Source organism: Pollachius pollachius (genome assembly GCF_949987615.1).
Source record: "Pollachius pollachius genome assembly, chromosome: 19".
Classification (NCBI taxonomy): domain Eukaryota; kingdom Metazoa; phylum Chordata; class Actinopteri; order Gadiformes; family Gadidae; genus Pollachius; species Pollachius pollachius.
Genome location: NC_136952.1, coordinates 11,854,295 through 11,873,113, shown reverse-complemented (window position 1 = coordinate 11,873,113; position 18,819 = coordinate 11,854,295). Strand labels below are relative to the sequence as shown.

Here is an 18,819-nt window from a genome sequence, read left to right as displayed (position 1 = left end):
TTCAGGGGATTCTGATCTTAATATGCAAGGGTAGAACCAGCTCAGTCTGAGTAGTAATGAGATTCTAAGTAGTAATGAGATGCTGGGTAATGCGAAAAGCTTTGCTATAACTGCTCAGGGCTTAGAGAAGTTACTGTAGAAGTTCCCGAAGCTTCACACTCTGTAACAGCATCACACACAGATTTCAAAATGACCAACGCTGGAACCACTGCCCACATAGAATTAGAGGGAACATGAATATGTGGTCCACGCGGTCTTTCCAATATGAGGAGGTTGTTTTGGGAGTTCAACAGGCAAGCTAGCACTATGACGGTGGGGTCTGTGTACTGCCTTGCTACGTCACCCTCCCAGACTGGAGCCTATTAATAGTTAACTAAGGAGTCAGGCCGATTAGATCCACTTAAAAGGAGGAGGCCGTGAGAACACCCTGGGCCCATGCCTCTTATCAATAGCCACCTCTTAAGGGTTGCATCTACAAAGACATTTCGAAGTTGATATATTCACTCATTTTAGGATGATAGCATTAGTAATTACATTTTATAGCAAAATACACAAAAACACATACAATATTACAAAATTGTGAATGTAGGCCTACATTGGTGGCAGATATATCCGTACATCTCTGGTATTCATCCATCCATACTAGTACAGGCCACACGAAGGAACACCTGGATATGGTCAGATACTACCTGGGTATTGCCAATTAACCCCGTCAGTCACATCTTGTTAATTATTGTGTGCATCATGTTCTTGCTGAGTTTTGATTCGTCTGCTACCCCATGTTATGTTCGAGAGGGCAATTATACTTCCTCCTCCACCGTATTTCATCATATTTCCCCACAGTATAGGGGTATAATGGGAAGGTTTCTGCGTTAATAAGGCTAATAGGAAGGTACTTTGTGAACCTATGAAGGACCTTATTTTCCATCCAACCTGGATAGAGAGGGGTCGTTTATGTCATCTCCATCAAGCAGAACTGGTAGTTCATAAAGTCTAGACACTGACTGTGGGCTACCTCCGGGGGAGCGCAATAAAACATTGTCAGGCCTGGACGTGTGTAGGAGTGTGACGACTGCTTTATGCCCACGTTAACATATTAAACATTACTTGGTCAATAATTCATGTGTTGCTTTAGGGCAACAAAAGCCGCAATGTTGTGAGGAGGTGCAGATGTCAATCCCCAGCCCACATCAGAGACAGACACACACACACACACACACACACACACACACACACACTTTGGCTATTGTAGCCGTTTGCTACAGTTGAACAATCCAAATCAATAGAAAACAACACAACCAACTGACTGATTAACTGGTAAATTGGCAAAGACACAGACGTATACAGTGAGGACAAATAAACGTCACTTTAAGTGACACAATTACACCAAACCAGACATAAGGGAGGACACAGAGTCTAAGTCGCTATGCACAATGACAGTTAAATCCAGATGGCATGGCTTAACTGGGCTGCAGCATGCAGCCTACTACGACGATGGGGGCTCAAACTGCACAGACAATAGCAACCATTCAAGCTTCCAGTTATGCCCTTGTAGTTGTGGGTTATAGGTTCGGGAGTTTAGGGGATAGGAGTGGGGCGCATTAACGTTTATCTTTGTCAGCAGTATTTTCGAATGGGACTGATGGAAAAAAAAATTTTGGTAGCCTACAAGCTTGGGCAGTCCCATACCCCAGTGGAAAGCTGCCACCAGATACAATGCTTTACCCTTGCGGTTTACCAGCCCTCATCGAGAGGTTCATTACTTCTATTAGGAATCTCGCTGGCCGGATGGATAAAGTGTTCGCTATCTGTTGAAAGAATGTAAATAGGATGCTAGTCTGTTGCTTGTGTGTAAGTCAAGGAACAATAGTTAGATTGAACAATGGAAATAACTTTGGGTGTACAACGCCATTTTTTCATTGTTCCTGGACGGGCCATTCCTGGAGCCTGTCCAGGAATGGCTGATGAAGCCCATGTGTCCCTTAAAAGTAGTCGAAGCCAGGCGGAAAGTTAATGTTTGAGATTCTGTGAAACCTAAACCCATTTCCAGAGCCGTTGTACCACTGCATCAGGGAGCAGAGGTTACAGAGAGGAGAATCATGGTACATGGGATGTAGTGGAGTTTCAACAGAAACATCCTTTGATTAGCTCAGACCTAAATCAACCAACTATTGTGAGTCAAATTAGACGAAAGCAACAAAGCTAGCAAAATGAACCAAGCTGTTTGACAACAAATTTTTGTTAAAAGCCTGACCTCACCCCTCCACTATGTTTGCTAATCCAACTCTGACACTTTCCCACTCTCTCAATCCCTCTATCGTTTGTCTGCATCTCTCTGCATCCTGCTATCTAGAAGCTTTTGCAGCCTCGTGGTCTCAGTGAGTGTTGTCTGTCTTGTACTTCCTCTGTGGCGTTTCTCAATTGGCCAGGTCTAACCTGAATATCTACATTTCAGCCACGGGTCTAGCAACAGGTAGTCTACTCTAACCGACCCACCAAGTGATAGCACCAGCTATAGGAAAGCTAACCTGGAGCCTGATGAACCCCCTTCTGCCTAGGATGTTTAGTTTGATGGATGGTTGGGGGGGTAGCCAGGCGATGGCAAACTATGGTGAACCCGTGACAGTGGTGGACAGCTGCTTTCAATTACAGAGAGACAGTCAGGGAGGGAAAGGATGGCAGTGATGAAGGGGGCTGGACGGCAGAGGAGCAGGGATACACAGTGATGGGGGGTGCTTTTAAATCCTCCAGTGTGGCGAAAAAAGGATAGCACACAGAGTGAATAAAGACAGAGAGGAAGAGAGGAGAGAGACAGGGGTGAAAGTAGAGTGGGGAGGGCCAATGTAAGAAGGTTGTAGTGGTCCAGGCCAGCACGCCCCCCCCCCCAAAATAAAAAGAAACCGGAGGAGTATGGATTAGCGCTAGTTGGGGAGACATCACAGACACAGACACACACGCACACGCACACGCACACACACACACACACACAAACACACACACACACACACACACACACACGCTTCTGGAGCGGCTCTTTAAGAAAGCCTACCAAAAAGACGAGATCTTTGACAGCCACAGCAACATACAATCAGCGACCGACTAGACCCAGATGTCCGAGCGGGAGCCATGGTTCTGCAGACAGCCTGCTGGTGTCGACCAAGGCTGCCAGAACGTGTTGGGAGCAGCGATGAAGGACACTTTGTGTTAACAAACAAACTCAAACAAGACTGTCTGCGGCAGAAAATAGACCGCCTACGGTTCCGTTGTACCAGGCCAACCGAGGGGGAAGGGAAGGCCAGGGGGGGGGGGGGTAAACAAAAAAACAAAACAACTGTTGTTTTCCCCGGCATCAGCTGAGCTTCAGTGAAACTGTTGCATTGCCCAACCCGGGGAGAATCAATTTAGATAGAAGTGTGTCACACATACCGCTATGCTAACATCTGACTTGTTAGCCACAACTAGGGGCGTCCCTCACAGCGCAGGCCAGGGCTGACGGTTTTAAGGACAGTAACCACGGTTACCTGGTATCAGGGAGACGGGCCGGTAAGTGAATATGACAACAGTTAACACAATGCCGCGGCGGTGGATGGCTCCCCAAGCGTCAGTGGGACTGGGGGGTAGCCAGGGTCAGACCGTTGTGTTCGCAACAGTTGGCAGCTTAAGGTAATGGATACGGGGCCCAGATGAAAGGCCCGAGGGAGAATTACCGAGAGAGAGCGAACCGCATCCCCGTTACAAAGCATCGTAATAACCGTTCTGATCGCACGGGCCCTCTATTATTAGGCCTACGTTCTGATCAAGGTGACAGCCCTTCCCTCTAATCTTATCTCGGGGGCATACCGGATGGATTGCTATCAAATGTTTGATTTAGCAGCAATAGGCCGGCTGAATGTACGCCCGGCCGCCTTTTTGCTGCTTGCACAGCCTCATACAATTCTCGGCTTACAGCAGCTATTGTACTGCCGGAGGGGGCTGGAACGGGGCCAGGGAAACACCCAGGGACAGGCCGACAGTATAGGGTGGACAGCTGACTCAAACAGACTCAAGTGAGGTCTGAAGGTAGAAGTGAAGCCCTTGACTCCCACCTCAACATGCACTTCTGTCAGGTGGGTTCTCTGAGCAGGGCATTAGAGCCTGCTGCCTATGTGGTACCGAACGACAGGGGACAGCAGGTAGTGAGTGGGTCACAACAAAGCAGAGCTGGGGGGAGAAGTGTTTAAGCTCTTCTTTGAATTGCCTCTCATTTGAATGTGTCCAATATACTCTCATGATGGTTGATGGTCTCGCAGGCTAAATAAATTACGAGGACAATAGAAGCCATAAAATTATTCACAATTTGTACATAGCTTACAGCAAAGATTCTGTATTATTATACGATACATGAACTGTTTATAATGATTAATTGGGCCAGCCCTACACAGCAATGCATGAGTCTATGTAAAATGTCACACCCATTCATCACCTTCTCTAGTTAACACAGCTAGGACCCACATTACATTCAACCATGTTCACATACAAGCTCCTTGCTTATGCAAATGATTCAGCTGGTTTTTCTGTCTGGCATGTTTTGCAGAGGTCGGTTTCCCCACATACTCGAGATGCATCAAAGACCAGATCACAGCAAGACATAACCAAAAGAACAAGCAGTCTGTGCTTTGTTAATTACAGTGTGTGTCAGTGTGTGCTGCTGTCAAATTGCTATCACATGATTAAAAAAGGCTTCGTTGTTTTGACACTTTACCTGCCTGGGTTGGTCCGAAGTGGGAAGTCGAGAAGATAAATTACAGAAACATCCTTCAACTGAGAAATTAAACCTGACATCCTACTTCCTATCCATTCCAGCATGCACATGCCAGTTCTCTCTCTCTCTCTCTCTCTCTCTCTCTCTCTCTCTCTCTCTCTCTCTCTCTCTCTCTCTCTCTCTCTCTCTCTCTCTCTCTCTCTCTCTCTCTCTCTCTCTCTCTCTCTCTCTCTAAGCACTTTGCTGAAAGCCAGTTTCCTGTTTGTAGAAGAAGGAGAGATTTCCTCCGAGTGTTGGACACGGTGTTCTGCCTCCACACAATCACAGGAACTGAGAGGGCAGAAGGAAGGGCCGTCACAATTCACATTTCTGTGGCCGCCTTCACAGGCATTACCTGGACTACTTGCTCCCCACGTCGCCAGCCACATAAAATAGCCCAACACAATTTGTCACTGCGGAAGTGTGGAAGACATGCATATCGATGGTTTTGCTGTTTGTTCACTGGTGTGGAAGCAGCATTAGAATCCCGCTGTGTTTATGTACAAGCGTCTGCTTTCTGCATATAACCAAGTACAAACATGCAATTTTAATTCAGCTGTCACATGCTGATTTAGAGTCTCTGAGATGCAGTTGAAGAATTGATGAGTATTCCAGTTGTCCTCGAATTCTGCAGACCCTGGACTTGGCTGAGGCCACATCAAGGCTCATTTACTTAGCCGACTTCTACAGATAGATTCAAATTCACACTGAATAGTATGCAAATAAACACAGTTAACTACCACAGCTAGGTACCCTCGACCTGTAGATGGCAATGGTAGATGGTTTATTTCCCCGGCCCAAATGCCATCATCTGGAATTGAAAACTAGGGCAGCTTCTTGTTTTGGCATCTGTGTCTGGCAACATTTACATTTTCTTCTTTCTATTTTTAAATCCTGATATACTTGTTCAGCTACTGATTAAATTCATATTCCTGATATACTGGTTTGTAGACAATTCACTGCACCACTAGAAATCCGATAATAGATTGATTTGGTGTTGCCGACGTCTCGTTCATGGTTTTGATCTGTTGGTATATTCTTATGCCGAGCTTCTTAAGTTTGTAACCAACCAACTGGCTTCGTTTTGCAGATCCCACACCTGGGTGATGACACTGGAAATTACACCGTTGTGTGTGTCTGTGTGTGTCTCACCTCCCTATTCACACAACGTGGCTTTTATTCCCCTTTCATTAAAAGTCCAGTAGTACATTTAACACTTTGTTTTCACCCATATTACCACATCACCATAATAACACTTGTAAACATAACAGGCAACCACATCATTTCTATAATCATGTAAAGGTATATGCTTGCAGTGCGTGGTTATTGTACCTCTAATTCACTGCTTTTTTGTTGTTATAGTAAGTAATGCAATACCATTAAACATATAGGCTACAGCAACAGCAGTGGGGACAGCTGTCAAGGCTGAACAAAGTGCCTTATCGCCTGGGCTGCTGCTACTCTGAGTTTCATCAATCACTTACCACAGAACAACAAGCCATTGAGAAATGTTTGCCTACAGTGAAGGTCCCACCTATGAAATGGGATAGGCGACCGTGTTTGGGTGATTTGAGCTACGCAGTGTATGGTTATTAGATGTGATCAGGCCCAATCGATTCTGATTGCAGTTCATTTTAGAAGACATAATGGGCAAGAAGGTGTCATTATGCCATGCCCCCTTCTCTGTATGCAGATGAAAGTTTGTGTGGGTCAAATTAAGCATTCCCTTGTAAAATAAAATAGAGCTAAATATAGAAATGTAAAACACACCAAACTATCATCGGGACAAAGGTAAATGAGTAGTGGGACGTGTGCGTGGCAGCGTTCAGATAAACAGAAGTGAGTAAAGTAGGTTGGTTGAGTAAATAACGGTACTTGCCTGCCAACAGTTTGATTGGCGAGCTGTTTCATTCGATTGAATTGTTTCTTCATTTTCGGTCCCTTTTGTGGTGTCTACGTTTCAAAGACACTTCGGCTGCACGGTTATTCCCGTGTATACACTAAGTATTTTCGCTATGACACGAAGAAACAAGCGAGTGCCATTGAGCTCCAAGCCAATTAAAAATAGTTCGCTAGCTTGGCTAGCTCGGGAGCTAGCCCTTCAGACTTCAGAAAAAGTTCCCTTTTGGGAAGACGGCATGATCCTCAAAACACTTTTTTTTTAATAAAGCCATACGTTGAACCCCCGGCGGTGACGCTCTGTCTAACATCCACACTTTCAGCTTTGCATGGCTGGTCCCGTCTGCAGTCTGACGTTAGCCCCACAGTACTAGCTCCGTTCCCGATGGATAATCCGTCGAACACTTTCCCAGGCGAGCCAACGCTCCGCAGCAGCAGCAGCAGCAGCACCACCAGCGCGCACCTCTGCTCGAACAGAGCGTTCAATGAGGGGCAGGAAGTACACGCAGCAGCAGCAGCAGCATCATCATCATCATCTGCCATCCACCACTACCTCCCGCTGGACAAACTGCTGACTTGTCGGTCTACACTGGGCGTGTGTGTGCGTGTTCCTGTGTTCGTGCGTGTGTCTGTACATTCCTCAATATTCTCTGGTGCAAATCAATCCATTGCACAAAAAATGCATTTTAAAATGAAAATGACTTAATAGTCATCTAATCTTACTTCCTTACATATTATATACATATCGAATTACTAAGAGCCCTAAAATGAATTATATACGACCGAATTTACAAATACAAATATAACACCTCATTGTCTTTGAAATGTGTATTAATAAAAAAAACATGATGAAGTATGATGAGTGCCATATTTCATAACAACTTATTTGCACCACGAAATTTGTTTTCAAGAGACATCTTCATACTATGTATATATATATATAGTTTTTGTTTTCAAGAGACATCTTCATACTATATATATATATATAGTATGAAGAGGTGGTATTCGTGGTATATATATAGACATTTTTTAATTTAAAAAAATGCTTTTATATATGATTATTATGATTATTCTTTTTTGTGGACCACTTGCTTTATGTAGGTTGACTTGCGAACGTACAAAGAACATTGATTATGCTCACTCAGAAAGATAATTATCTTGAACATCGATTGTTTCCGACTTCTCAGCTGTTTGTTACATTATATTATATAATATAATACCCCGCAATCTGCAGCTCCACATTTTAGAGCAAACAACATTATAATCACATTAGAATAGGCTACCACTTAAAATGTCGTTGTAAAATCAACTCAATCTTGAAATCCAGAAGAAGTTACCCTATCCACCACAGGTTGGCGGTCTTCTAAGCAAAACAACCAAAATCATTAGGCTACATCTGTAATTATCCAAATTCACATTGGAGACATTCATATGTTTTACAATTAAAATGTATTCAGGAGCAAAGCAGGTTAAGTTTCTAGAAGGCTAATTGTTCTATTCCATATATTTAGGGGGAAATGTATCCGTAAAGGATACTGACCGCCAATAGATGGCGCTAAAGCACCACTTCTCATCAGCATGACCATAGAAGGAACATGACAGCATGGGTACAACTTCCGACCCAAGCGGAATGGGCGGAGCTTGTCAGAGTTGCAAGTGCTAGCATTATGCTAGTTGTGCATGATGTCAATAGTAACAGGGTATTTATAAATGCTAATAAATGTTTAGAAATAACGTAATGCATGCAATGCTTGATGACCATATTATCCATAGCCAGAATATTGATCTAGATCGGCTGTGTTCGGTTATCGTCTTGGGTCCTAAAAGACCACCTGTCCAAAGTAGGTGTCTGGTTAGAAAGGTGCAGTCTGTGGGTGCCAGGGATACTCCACACAATTTTAATGTTAATTCCTAAGTCTTAGACTTATTAATGGCAGCCCGACAGCCCTTCACGGACAGTGATACTGCGGATGAAGCAGTTAGGGCGACGTGTGATGATGCAACCACATGCAAAAGGTAGACTTTAAATGATTTCAGAACCAAATGGTCTATGATTACTCGGCTCAGCATATACCTCTGGAACGGTTTTAAATAAAGTCATTTTCATCAGTATCCTCTTAAATATCTATTTGCATAATATTGCGCTGCTTTTACTCTTGTATGACGTTTTCTGTTTTAATTTATCAATGCTAAATCTTCCGTTTCCTTAATTGTGTTTTCTAGGTTTGCAAGCAGTAAAGGATACTGGAAAGACCCCTATATCCAGTACTTTGTCAGATCAGTTGGGGAACGAAAGGCACCAGAGATCAACCGAGGCAAGTTGTAATATTTTACATCAGATTGTTTTTGTGTACAGCAGTGGTCAGTCGTTTCCCAACTATTCCCATGATGTTGGTGCACCAAATATTAACTTGGACAGTCCTATGGTTTACTGTTTACTGTTATATTTTTCTCTTTCTTTAAATTATTGCTTCTGGTTTGTAATGAAGCTATTGACAGGGGTGTTTAAGGGATGCCTTTAAGTGTTTGAGTGAGTAGTTTTGTAGTGGTGTTTAAGTGTGTTTTGGAGCAGCCAATCAACCGCTTCTATCTGACCTTGTCTCCTAGGATACTACGCCCGCGTCCGAGGAGTGAACAATCTCCTAGACAAGTTTGTCAGGAAAACAGACTGCAACTGTCAGATCATCAACCTTGGTGCTGGGCTAGACACAACCTTCTGGAGGTTAAAGGTACGGGGAGTGAGAGGTGGTGATTAGGGCTGATTGTCTCTAAGCAGAAAGGTTAATGGTTCGAACCCCGATATCCCCAGACTATCTGTAGACATCCTTGAGCAAGATACCCCTCAGCTTAATGAACTGTATCTGTAAAAAATAAATCGGTGTTGATAACTTTTGATTAAAGTGTCTGCTAATGACTTAGTTGTAAATAGCTTAAGAATTGTACTTAAATGTGCTGTACCATAGTGTTTTGAATATAGGTTAATTATAATATAACTGTGTGTGTGTGCGTGTTTTTATTTTACAGGATGAAAACCTCATGCCTAAAAAGTATTTTGAAGTCGACTTCCCAACTGTTGTTGCCAGGAAAATACACAATATAAAGTAAGCCGATCACTCTTCGTATCATTTTACATTTCCAGTTCCTTGCAGAGCTATTCAGCGTAAACGTGTTGGGGGATACAGAACCAAATAATTAAAAAAAAAGTCATGTCCCTGTACCAAATTGGTCAAATAGCTATCATAAAAATGCCCGGTTGCCAAGCATATAAGTGTATCTTCTGGATAAAACATTCACTATGAAACATAAATAAGCTGTAAACAATCCTTTCAACAAGTCCTTCATGGATGAATAAATAAATGCTAGATTAAAGGTGTGCATGTTTGTCTAGTCATTGCATGAATGTTTTTCAGCTCAATGTTTAAATGTCGTGTTATTATGTGGTAGGCTGTGTGTTTGACCTGTTCTCTTTTCCCTCCGTGTTAGAACAAAGCCGCCTCTTTCTAAACCCCTCATCGAGACGCACAGCTCAGACTCCCTACTGCTGGGTGGGTGACACACGCAAAAACACACGTGCTTGTCGTTGTTTTCATCGAAACAAATTCTCACAGCCGTCTTCTTATTTTTCTTTATTTATAATGACCATATACGGATATGGTCTTTTCAGATGGTCACAGTCTAGACTCAGATCGCTACTGCATCATCGGCCTGGACCTTCGGGATGTCGTCACCTTGGACGAGAAACTGAGGAGGTTTCAACTCAACCCAGAGTATGTAAAAAAGGAGACGATATGTTATGAAAGTTAAAGCTCAATCAGCAGATCTTGTTCACCCACATTGTTTTGATGAAATTGTGTTTGTGATTGAGCGAGCAAGAATAGCTGATGGCATCCTAAAACAACGATTAATATATTTCCAAAGAAATACTAGCACTGCTAGGCATTTCAATGTAAAAAAAAAAGCATGAAATGGTGTTAGTTTAAGGTCCCTGTAGAGACTTCTTGAACAACACAGACTCAACTGCCCCCCCTAGCGTAGTGGTGTCATATTCCATGGTTGAAATTCATTAGCTGTTCAGCTGTCTGATGTAATATCGGTATCTTTTTGATAACAACTATTACACCTGCAATGCTTTATCAAGGGACCAAGAATGAGGGGTTAATATATGTATTATTATGACTTGGCCTTATTCAACTTTAATATCTGATTATGTCTATGAAGCAATACACCAAGTAATGGCAGGTGTAGGACTAATCCGGTGTATGAAGTTTATTATTTTGTATTATGTGGGAGGGGCAAAAAGTCCTGCAAGATTTTAATTCATATCAGTATGATTATTACACCAAATGATCGCATACCTCAAAGGATACACACCTGTTTAGCCTATTTCCTAGTAGTTGTAGTGTGTTAGTGTGGTTAACCTATGATGCGGGTGCATTGACGGATATATTAATGTTTGTCATGTTTTTGGTCGGATGTTGCAGGATAGTCTAGTGGGTAGAGTGTCGGACTCCTAGGTTGTGTGTTTGATCCCCCAGTGTCTGTCATCTACCTAAAAGCAAGCGGCGGATGCCCCTCAATCATGACATGTAGCCAAATGCAAAACTCAGTGAGCCGCTTGGGGTGAGGGCGTCTTCAGTTATAGTGAATAGTGTGCTGAGGACATGTGATCTGGAAGGGTGTGTCCCTAGGCTCTGTGGCAGGGACTTACAGGTCGCAGAAAACCCATACGTTGAACTTCCTGGTTTCCCTTCTTCTTTAATGTTCTTGTTGTTTTCGTTGCCGCTCTCGCATGGCATTGTGTGTTTCACAAAACCCCCCTGCGGCAGCACTGAAACTAACTGCTCCCTGCAACCAAGGCTTCAATTTCTGTTATGTTTCGTCTACTTCCACTGCCCATTTGCACGTAAACAACAGATTGGTTACATGCTCGCATATATTTTTTTTATTTAAGGGAAAACAAAAACATAATTTCAGAATAGCACAAAGAAAAAAGCTGAACAACCTTAAGACTTAAAAGTTTCATTTGTAAGGTTTTCATGAAGAACGTGAGCATAGCGACTGTGAATTCACCCTACATGTTCTGGCTGCTTCTGTTAAACCCGTAGTTTGCGTTCTGCCTCAAAACTTTAAATGTTCGGTGAATAGTGTTGCTGCTTGTTAGGTCTAAGTGGGACTAAGGGCCGACTGGGCAGAGCCTTGAGTTTGAGAAAACCCACTAGAGGGACTGCGTCATTCATCGTGTACACAACCTCTTGTTTAGAGGCTGAGGTACTAATGGAGTATAAATAAGTGACAGATATGTTTTCTTTCCCCTCAGTTGACTTGTTTATATTTTGACTCTTTATGCAATCCTCTAATGCCCTTTAGAAAAACAACCCCTTAAGGTTTTTACATACGGCGTGACCTTACAGCCGTCAGAGCTAGTGCTTGGTTGAATTGTGTTCTTGTCAAAATGATTAGCCTCTCTGGACGCAGAAAAGCCAGCTGTATTCAGGAGGATTGGAGCGAAAACAGTTTTGAAGTGAGTTAAGTTGACACACCTCTTCATTTAAGTTGCAACACAGCAAAACAGTAGGCCAGTCAAACGAATACATGAGAACTATGAGACTCGATCAAAACACAATTGAATCAAAACAAAATGCAGTGTGCAAAATTGCTGATTGTTGCTTTAAATCTACTTGCAGTGAATACAGATAAAGACAGAATAGCGCATTAGTAGCCTTATTGTCATTTTGCATGCTTTAGTCAAATCTCTTTTCCTCTGTACCCCCTCAACCCCCCCAAGGCTTCCCACCTTGCTGCTGTCAGAGTGTGTGCTGGTCTACATGAACCCCGCCCAGTCCACCAAATTGCTGCACTGGGCTGCAGAGACGTTCCACACGGCCATGTTCATCAACTACGAACAGGTGAGCTGGGGACAAACACAAGCCGGCCGCCACTGATAGGGACAGACATAAACGGCATAAAAAGTCCAATCCGATTGGGGTTAGACTGAGATACGATTGACACAAGCCCCCATAAAACTATTACATCTAGGGATCATTTACTTGTCTGCTTGGACAGGTTTGTACCGGTCAACTTTTATGCGTATCAAGGGACCAACAATGAATTGTTCTATTTATTGTTATTAATGGTCATGTCTATGAAGTAATGGTAGGTGATTTATAGCAGGAGAAACGCTCCTCTGTTGTGTTTCTCCCCCATAGGCCAACATGGTGGACCGCTTCGGTCAGGTGATGATCGAGAACCTGCAGCGGCGCCAGTGTAACCTGGCAGGTGTGGAGGCCTGCACGTCCCTGGACTCACAGGTACACACACTCACACACGCGGTGTAAGACGGGTCATAGTAGGACACTTGCAGACGCACGTCAATGAGCACTGGAATTTGTTGATATCAGCAATTTTCCTGATGTTGAGTTACTGAGTTCACGCAGAGCTGCGTGTGGTCCGACTTTTGTACTCTAAACGTGTGTGTGTGTGTGTGTGTGTGTGTGTGTGTGTGTGTGTGTGTGTGTGTGTGTGTGTGTGTGTGTGTGTGTGTGTGTGTGTGTGTGTGTGTGTCCGTGCTTTGTTTTCGTGTGTGGGCCTGTGTGTGGTCGTGTTTCAATGCTATGTTTGTGTGTGTGGGCCCTTTGTGTATGTGTTTGTGTGTGTGTCTCCATGCTGTGTGCGTGTGTGTGGGGGTTCTCCAGAAAGAGAGGTTCCTGCAGACTGGTTGGGAGCACGCTGACGCCCTGGACATGATGACGGTGTACGGCCTCCTTCCTCAGGACGACCTGGCCAGGTGAGCAACGTGTGTGTGTGTGTGTGTGTGTGTGTGTGTGTGTGTGTGAGACCCACTTCTGGTGTTGTTTTACCACACATGACCTGTCCTTACATAACCTGCCTGTCTTCTGGCCGGCGCTGTGACCATTGAACCCTTAATGATAGTAGCAACAGGTTAAGACATCAGCTAAAAGCTAATACCAGGGTTAACCGGTACACCTTGTAAAACGTGTAACTGCATAAAGTTAATATTCTAAAAATCCAAATGGCTTTATTGTGCAATCGTAAAAATAACAAATGCTTTTATTGCCTTTGCAATTCCCTGCTAGAATCGAGAGTCTGGAGTTCCTGGATGAGAAAGAGCTGTTGCAGCAGCTTCTTCAACACTACTGCATCTGCTGGGCCAACAAGGACAAACTCAGACTCGGTGAGAGTGGTGTTTTGTAATGTGGCTCTTCTTAAATGTGGCTCATTAAATGAAGCGAGCCATTAAGCTAACGGTTGCTAACCCCTAGCACAACCTGGGCTGTTGGTCATTAGGTTAGGTGATCCTGACCCATAATAAAAGTATGTTTTGTTTGATGCAAAACCAAGGCCCTCCTTTCCCTGCTTTAGAATGAGGATATATTTTTTATTGATCCATGTTTGACCCTTTGGAAATACTATTCACAATGAAGTTAGTCAACAGAAACTTTCCTCTGTTGTACAGAAAAACACGTCATTAAGGAGTTTGCGTCTTGCTAAAGGAGGCCTACAGGTAGAAGAGTTCCAGAAATTGGGATTCAAACCCAGCAGTCGAGTCAAACAGCCCGACCGCTAATATACCGTAGTAACAGAATGTTGTTTCATTGTGTTTTTGTCTTTTTAATTCCTCAGGTCTTTCCCAACTCTCCTTTTGACGTGAAGTTCCCAGCTACCCTGCTCGACCCGTTGTGGTAACCATGGTAACCCAAGACGTGCAAGGACAGCCAGACAGAGGATGTGTGTGTGCAGACCCAGCCTTCTGCTATTCAGTTAGAAGATTAATAAAATGGACAGAGCATCGATCTCAGCGGAACGGCGGTTTGACATATGAGATACAAGACAAATATGGGAAGATATCGAGCACTTCCTGCCATATCCCTTCTAGCTCTCCCTCGCCCTTTCTCTCTCTCTCTCTCTCTCTCTCTCTCTCTCTCTCTCTCTCTCTCTCTCTCTCTCTCTCTCTCTCTCTCTCTCTCTCTCTCACTCCCCCCCTCTTTCCCACCCTCCTACTACTTCCTAAACTACTGTTCTCATTTACTTTTCTCTCTTTTGGTGTTGTGTATCACATTGAAGAATGTAGGCTGTTTTAATCGATTCACAGCGTCTTATTAGAATTGTTTGTGCCATTGAGTATTTATTGATTGATTGGACGATCAACCTGTTCTTTGCTTGTAATTTGTAGTTTGTCATTAAAAGGCAACTTCTTGAATGTTTGCCGGTATGGAAAATGTGGAATGTGGAAACTCAAGAGAGGCTGGTTTATGACTTACCGATTTTCCAAACAAAAACCTAATCTTGACCACCCTTGGCTGTTGAATGAAACTTATTTCATGTATTTTGTGTTAATTGGCCAGGCTTAGTGCCGTCGTTAGCTGTAACCAGCTTCAGGTCTTACATGTTCAGCAATATAAGCATCTGTCTTCACACAGGCACCGTAGTCCCTCTCTCTCTCTCGCTCTTGCTCGCTCTCTCTCTCTCTCTCTCTTTCGCTCTCTCTTGCTCGTTCAGTCAACCCCCTCAGACAGACTGAAATTTTCCTCCATGCCAAGCAAGCATGGCTAACCAAAGGCCAACTGCTGTTTGCCTAGTGGGATTAGTTTAATTTGACTTATTCATTTTATTATTTATTCAGGCGTAAATCCAACTGCTGATAAACTGACCTTTACACTTTAGGAGGATCTGAAGGATTTACTTTGAAATAAATACTCAAAAAGTGGACAGATGTGCGATTCACATTTTTTTGTTGTTCCAATTTTCTACCATTTTTGTTAACCCATTTGTACCGGCTGCTGTGCGGCGCAACATTGTATCTAGTAGATGCAATGTTGCTCCACGCAGCAGCCGGTACAAATGGGTTTTGAGTAATACAAAAATATATTTTCTTTACTAATACTTATTATAAGACATTATATATCAGTTTCTCTCAACAGAAAACAATGCATAGTTTTGCAGAAAGGAAGAAGCACATACACATCATTAAAAGCCCATTTCAACTGGCTCAAATGGGCTGGTGCATGAGGGGTATATTATCGTTTTTGAGTACTATCCGAGCCTGTTGTTTTGGATGGTATTGTGTTTAGGGCTTGTTGGTGTTATAAGTCACACCAATGGACCGTAATAAATTAAACGCTCTCATGAAAAGATAACACGAAATCTGTTTAAATTTTGCATTAGATAGATTATCAAGTGCAAATTCATTTTATAGACTCTATAGACATTTTATAGACCGCATTCCTGGGGGATGGCATCAGACTGACAAAAAACAAACAAGAAGAGAAAGCAAGGGGATGTCCGTGGATCTTTTCTCCATCAGACACACAATCCCACCACACCACCCATCACACACGCACACCCTCCGTGCATCACTTCCCGACGCCTCAGCACCGCTTCCACTCCCACATAGAGCCAGGAGAAACCGGGAATCCCACACCGTCTTCCACAGAGGCCGCCAGAGATGTTTTCTTCAGTGACTGAGTCCAAGCTAGAGATCTTTAATGTGGCTGATGGGGTCGACGGAGGAGAGAAGGCCCCCGCTCAGAACGGAATACAGACGGTGTTCGAGCGCTACCTGCAGCCCTGTCTGGCCGAGCTGTTTGGGACCACCCTGTTTGTCTTTGTCGGCTGTGTGTCTGTGATCGGGAACCAGGGGGTGGAGGGTGTGGTCCAGCCGGCGCTCGCCCATGGCCTGACGCTGGGGGTGCTCGTCGCTGTCCTGGGGGAGATCAGGTAGGCAGCAGGTGGTGTTATCCTTTGGGAAGTGGGACTTGATCTGGAATGAATGAGGTGAAACCTGTCAATGTTTTGTTTTGACTTTTCTTTCCATTATATTTGCGATTGAATTAGGAAGATAACGTATTGTTATTGTTATTTACTGTATGTGTATCATATCACGATGCTATCGTTATCGTTATGCTTTCTATTTATCAAGCCCTCTTGAGTTTCTTCACATAGTTAATTATTAAATGAATTTTAAAAAACTGCAACAAAAAATAACATCATGGAGGTTTCAGTGTGTAATAGTGCATGCAAGGGCAGCCTGGTGCTTCGGTTCAGTGATTCAGTGTAAACACTCTAGGAAAGTGGGTGGATCAAGTTAGTGAATATAAAGATGACCATGAATAAAGAATGTGCACGGCAATTCTGGTGAAGTTAAATATTCTCCATAATCCACTGTTGCTGATGTTGTTGTTCCAGTGGTGGTCACTTCAATCCAGCTGTGTCTGAGCTTGTACCTGTGTGGAGGCATGGAGCTCCCCCTGCTGGGCCCGTACGTGGTGGTCCAGATGTTGGGGGGTATGATAGGCGCCGGTCTGGCCAAGGTAAGAGAAAATGATAATTCTGATTTGCGTAAAGTGTCACCAGGACTACTCTATTACTTATTTTATGAACATTAAACGTTGCATCGGCTGTGTCAAATTAAAGTAGCGAAAAACAATGTAATATTATGGATGAAGGTTATTAGAATTATCTTTCATTTTGAACAAAATGCAGTTTATGATCAAAAGGTTACAGGGTTTTACATCCTTACGTCCTTCCACGACAGACAAAATAAACTAAAATAAAAAAAGATTATACAAATAGATTATACATTATTTGCGTTCGTTCCAAAAGTGTATTTCAGACAGAAGTACCCATACGTGGTGTGGACACTCCTCTCAGGGCTGTGGTGTCCCAGCTCAGACTAGTCCTCCCTATTCCCTCCACCAGGCGGTGTACCCCGCTGCCCTGTTCAACGCTGCGTTCGACGGGGCCTTCACCGCCGTTCAACTCCCTGCCCAGACAGCCGGGGCGATTGCGGCGGAGATGGCGATGACCCTGTTCCTGACCTCGGTGGTGTGCCTGGGGGTCGCCAATGCTCGCACCCGCAGCCGGATGGCTCCGCTCTGCATCGGCCTCACCGTCAGCTCCTGCGTCCTCGCCGGGTAAACTGCCACCGATCGCTCCAACGGCCCGGAGCCGTTGGAGCGATCGTTGGCAGTTTACCCATACTTCAATCAACATAAGTGTTGATTGAAGTATGTCTCGATCAAGTGTTTGCTTAGGTACCTGGAGCAGGTCGGAGCTAGGCTTTAACGGCAAGGATGCCAACTGCTGGTAGGCTTCCATCGATTGAGGCTATGAAGCTCTGAACTTTTCACCTTGTTGGCAAACTCCCTGCCCTGCCCACATGATGCCCCACACCTTCTTTGATCTCTTTGTTATAGACCAGGAGGTCAAAAGGAGTTTTAAAAAGGAAGTTAGATAACCAGAGTCAATTGCATGCATGTTATTAATCAACACCAGTTCACAAGACTGGCTTATGGTCAATGCATCAGGGGTCATACTCATAATGCTGCTATGGGCCTTACTCCCCAAGCAGCCATCTTGGTTCTAAACCCTGGCTGGATGGGGCTGGGGGCCACAAGGTGTAACATTGGCTGTGTGTGTTTCAGAGGGGCCGTGTCCGGGGCCTGTTTGAACCCAGCCCGAGCCTTCGGCCCAGCGGTGGTGGCCAACTACTGGAACTATCACTGGATCTACTGGGTGGGGCCCCTCTGTGGGGCCCTTCTCACTGTCATCTTTGTTTGGTTTGTACTCCTCACTGTTATTATGTAATATCATTTATCATTGTACTGTCATTAATTTTAGAAGTATTAAGTTCAGTCTATTGGTTTCTTCCACAGGTTGTTTTTATATTTAAACACACGTTTGCGGTGAATATCACCTACAGGATGCTGAAATGTTATAGGTCACAGTGTGTGATTTGTTTCACTGTGAAAAAACTCAATATTCTCTGCTACCCAGAGCAAATCTTTGGTTCCAAAGGTTGTATTACATCGATAAGGTTGCAGTCAATAGATGTGGGCTATATCACCTGGTTGTATATAACGTTGACCTGAAATACCTGCATATGCTTTCCATAATGGTTAATCTTACTAAATCAACAGCATCATGCACCTGACGTAAGGGTCCAGTGGTGCAATCAGTCAGCGCGCAATACTAAAATAATCCGTGGAGTGATTCCGAGATTGGCTGTTAGAGGCTCACCTGCATCATATAGTATAATTTTATTTTTACTGTATGGTGGGAGGGCCAGCAATATAATAGAATATGGATCGAAAGAAGAATACCTTGTTAACTACCTGTGCTTG

At 43.8% G+C, this 18,819-nt stretch overlaps 2 protein-coding genes and 1 pseudogene across 6 annotated transcripts in view; 2 read left to right on the top strand and 1 right to left on the bottom strand.

Annotated features, from left to right (window-relative positions):
* arhgap17a (Rho GTPase activating protein 17a) overlaps window positions 1-7,165 on the bottom strand; it is a 33,430-nt gene extending 26,265 nt beyond the window's left edge. For 3 of the 4 annotated variants that reach the window (XM_079756455.1, XM_079756458.1, XM_079756457.1), the window contains exon 1: window positions 4,742-4,857. In XM_079756455.1, coding sequence (XP_079612581.1) covers window positions 4,742-4,851 — 110 coding nt within the window. In that variant the 5' untranslated portion in view covers window positions 4,852-4,857. Of the gene's footprint in view, window positions 1-4,741; window positions 4,858-6,659 lie in introns of those variants that run through there. The other variant, XM_079756456.1, reaches the window with a different exon arrangement.
* A 1,172-nt stretch (window positions 7,166-8,337) lies between these two features.
* Window positions 8,338-15,321, top strand: lcmt1 (leucine carboxyl methyltransferase 1). The gene is made up of 11 exons (XM_079756445.1): window positions 8,338-8,695; window positions 8,903-8,994; window positions 9,287-9,408; window positions 9,704-9,780; window positions 10,163-10,224; window positions 10,344-10,446; window positions 12,465-12,585; window positions 12,886-12,987; window positions 13,372-13,463; window positions 13,774-13,871; window positions 14,321-15,321. The coding sequence occupies exons 1-11, from the start codon at window positions 8,610-8,612 to the stop codon at window positions 14,341-14,343; spliced, it is 978 nt and encodes a 325-aa protein (XP_079612571.1). The 5' UTR covers window positions 8,338-8,609; the 3' UTR covers window positions 14,344-15,321.
* Window positions 15,322-16,142: 821 nt separating this feature from the next.
* Window positions 16,143-18,368, top strand: LOC307090497 (aquaporin-8-like; annotated as a pseudogene). The gene is made up of 4 exons: window positions 16,143-16,414; window positions 16,883-17,007; window positions 17,396-17,610; window positions 18,121-18,368. The product of its transcript is annotated as an aquaporin-8-like (transcript).
* Window positions 18,369-18,819: the final 451 nt, after the last annotated feature.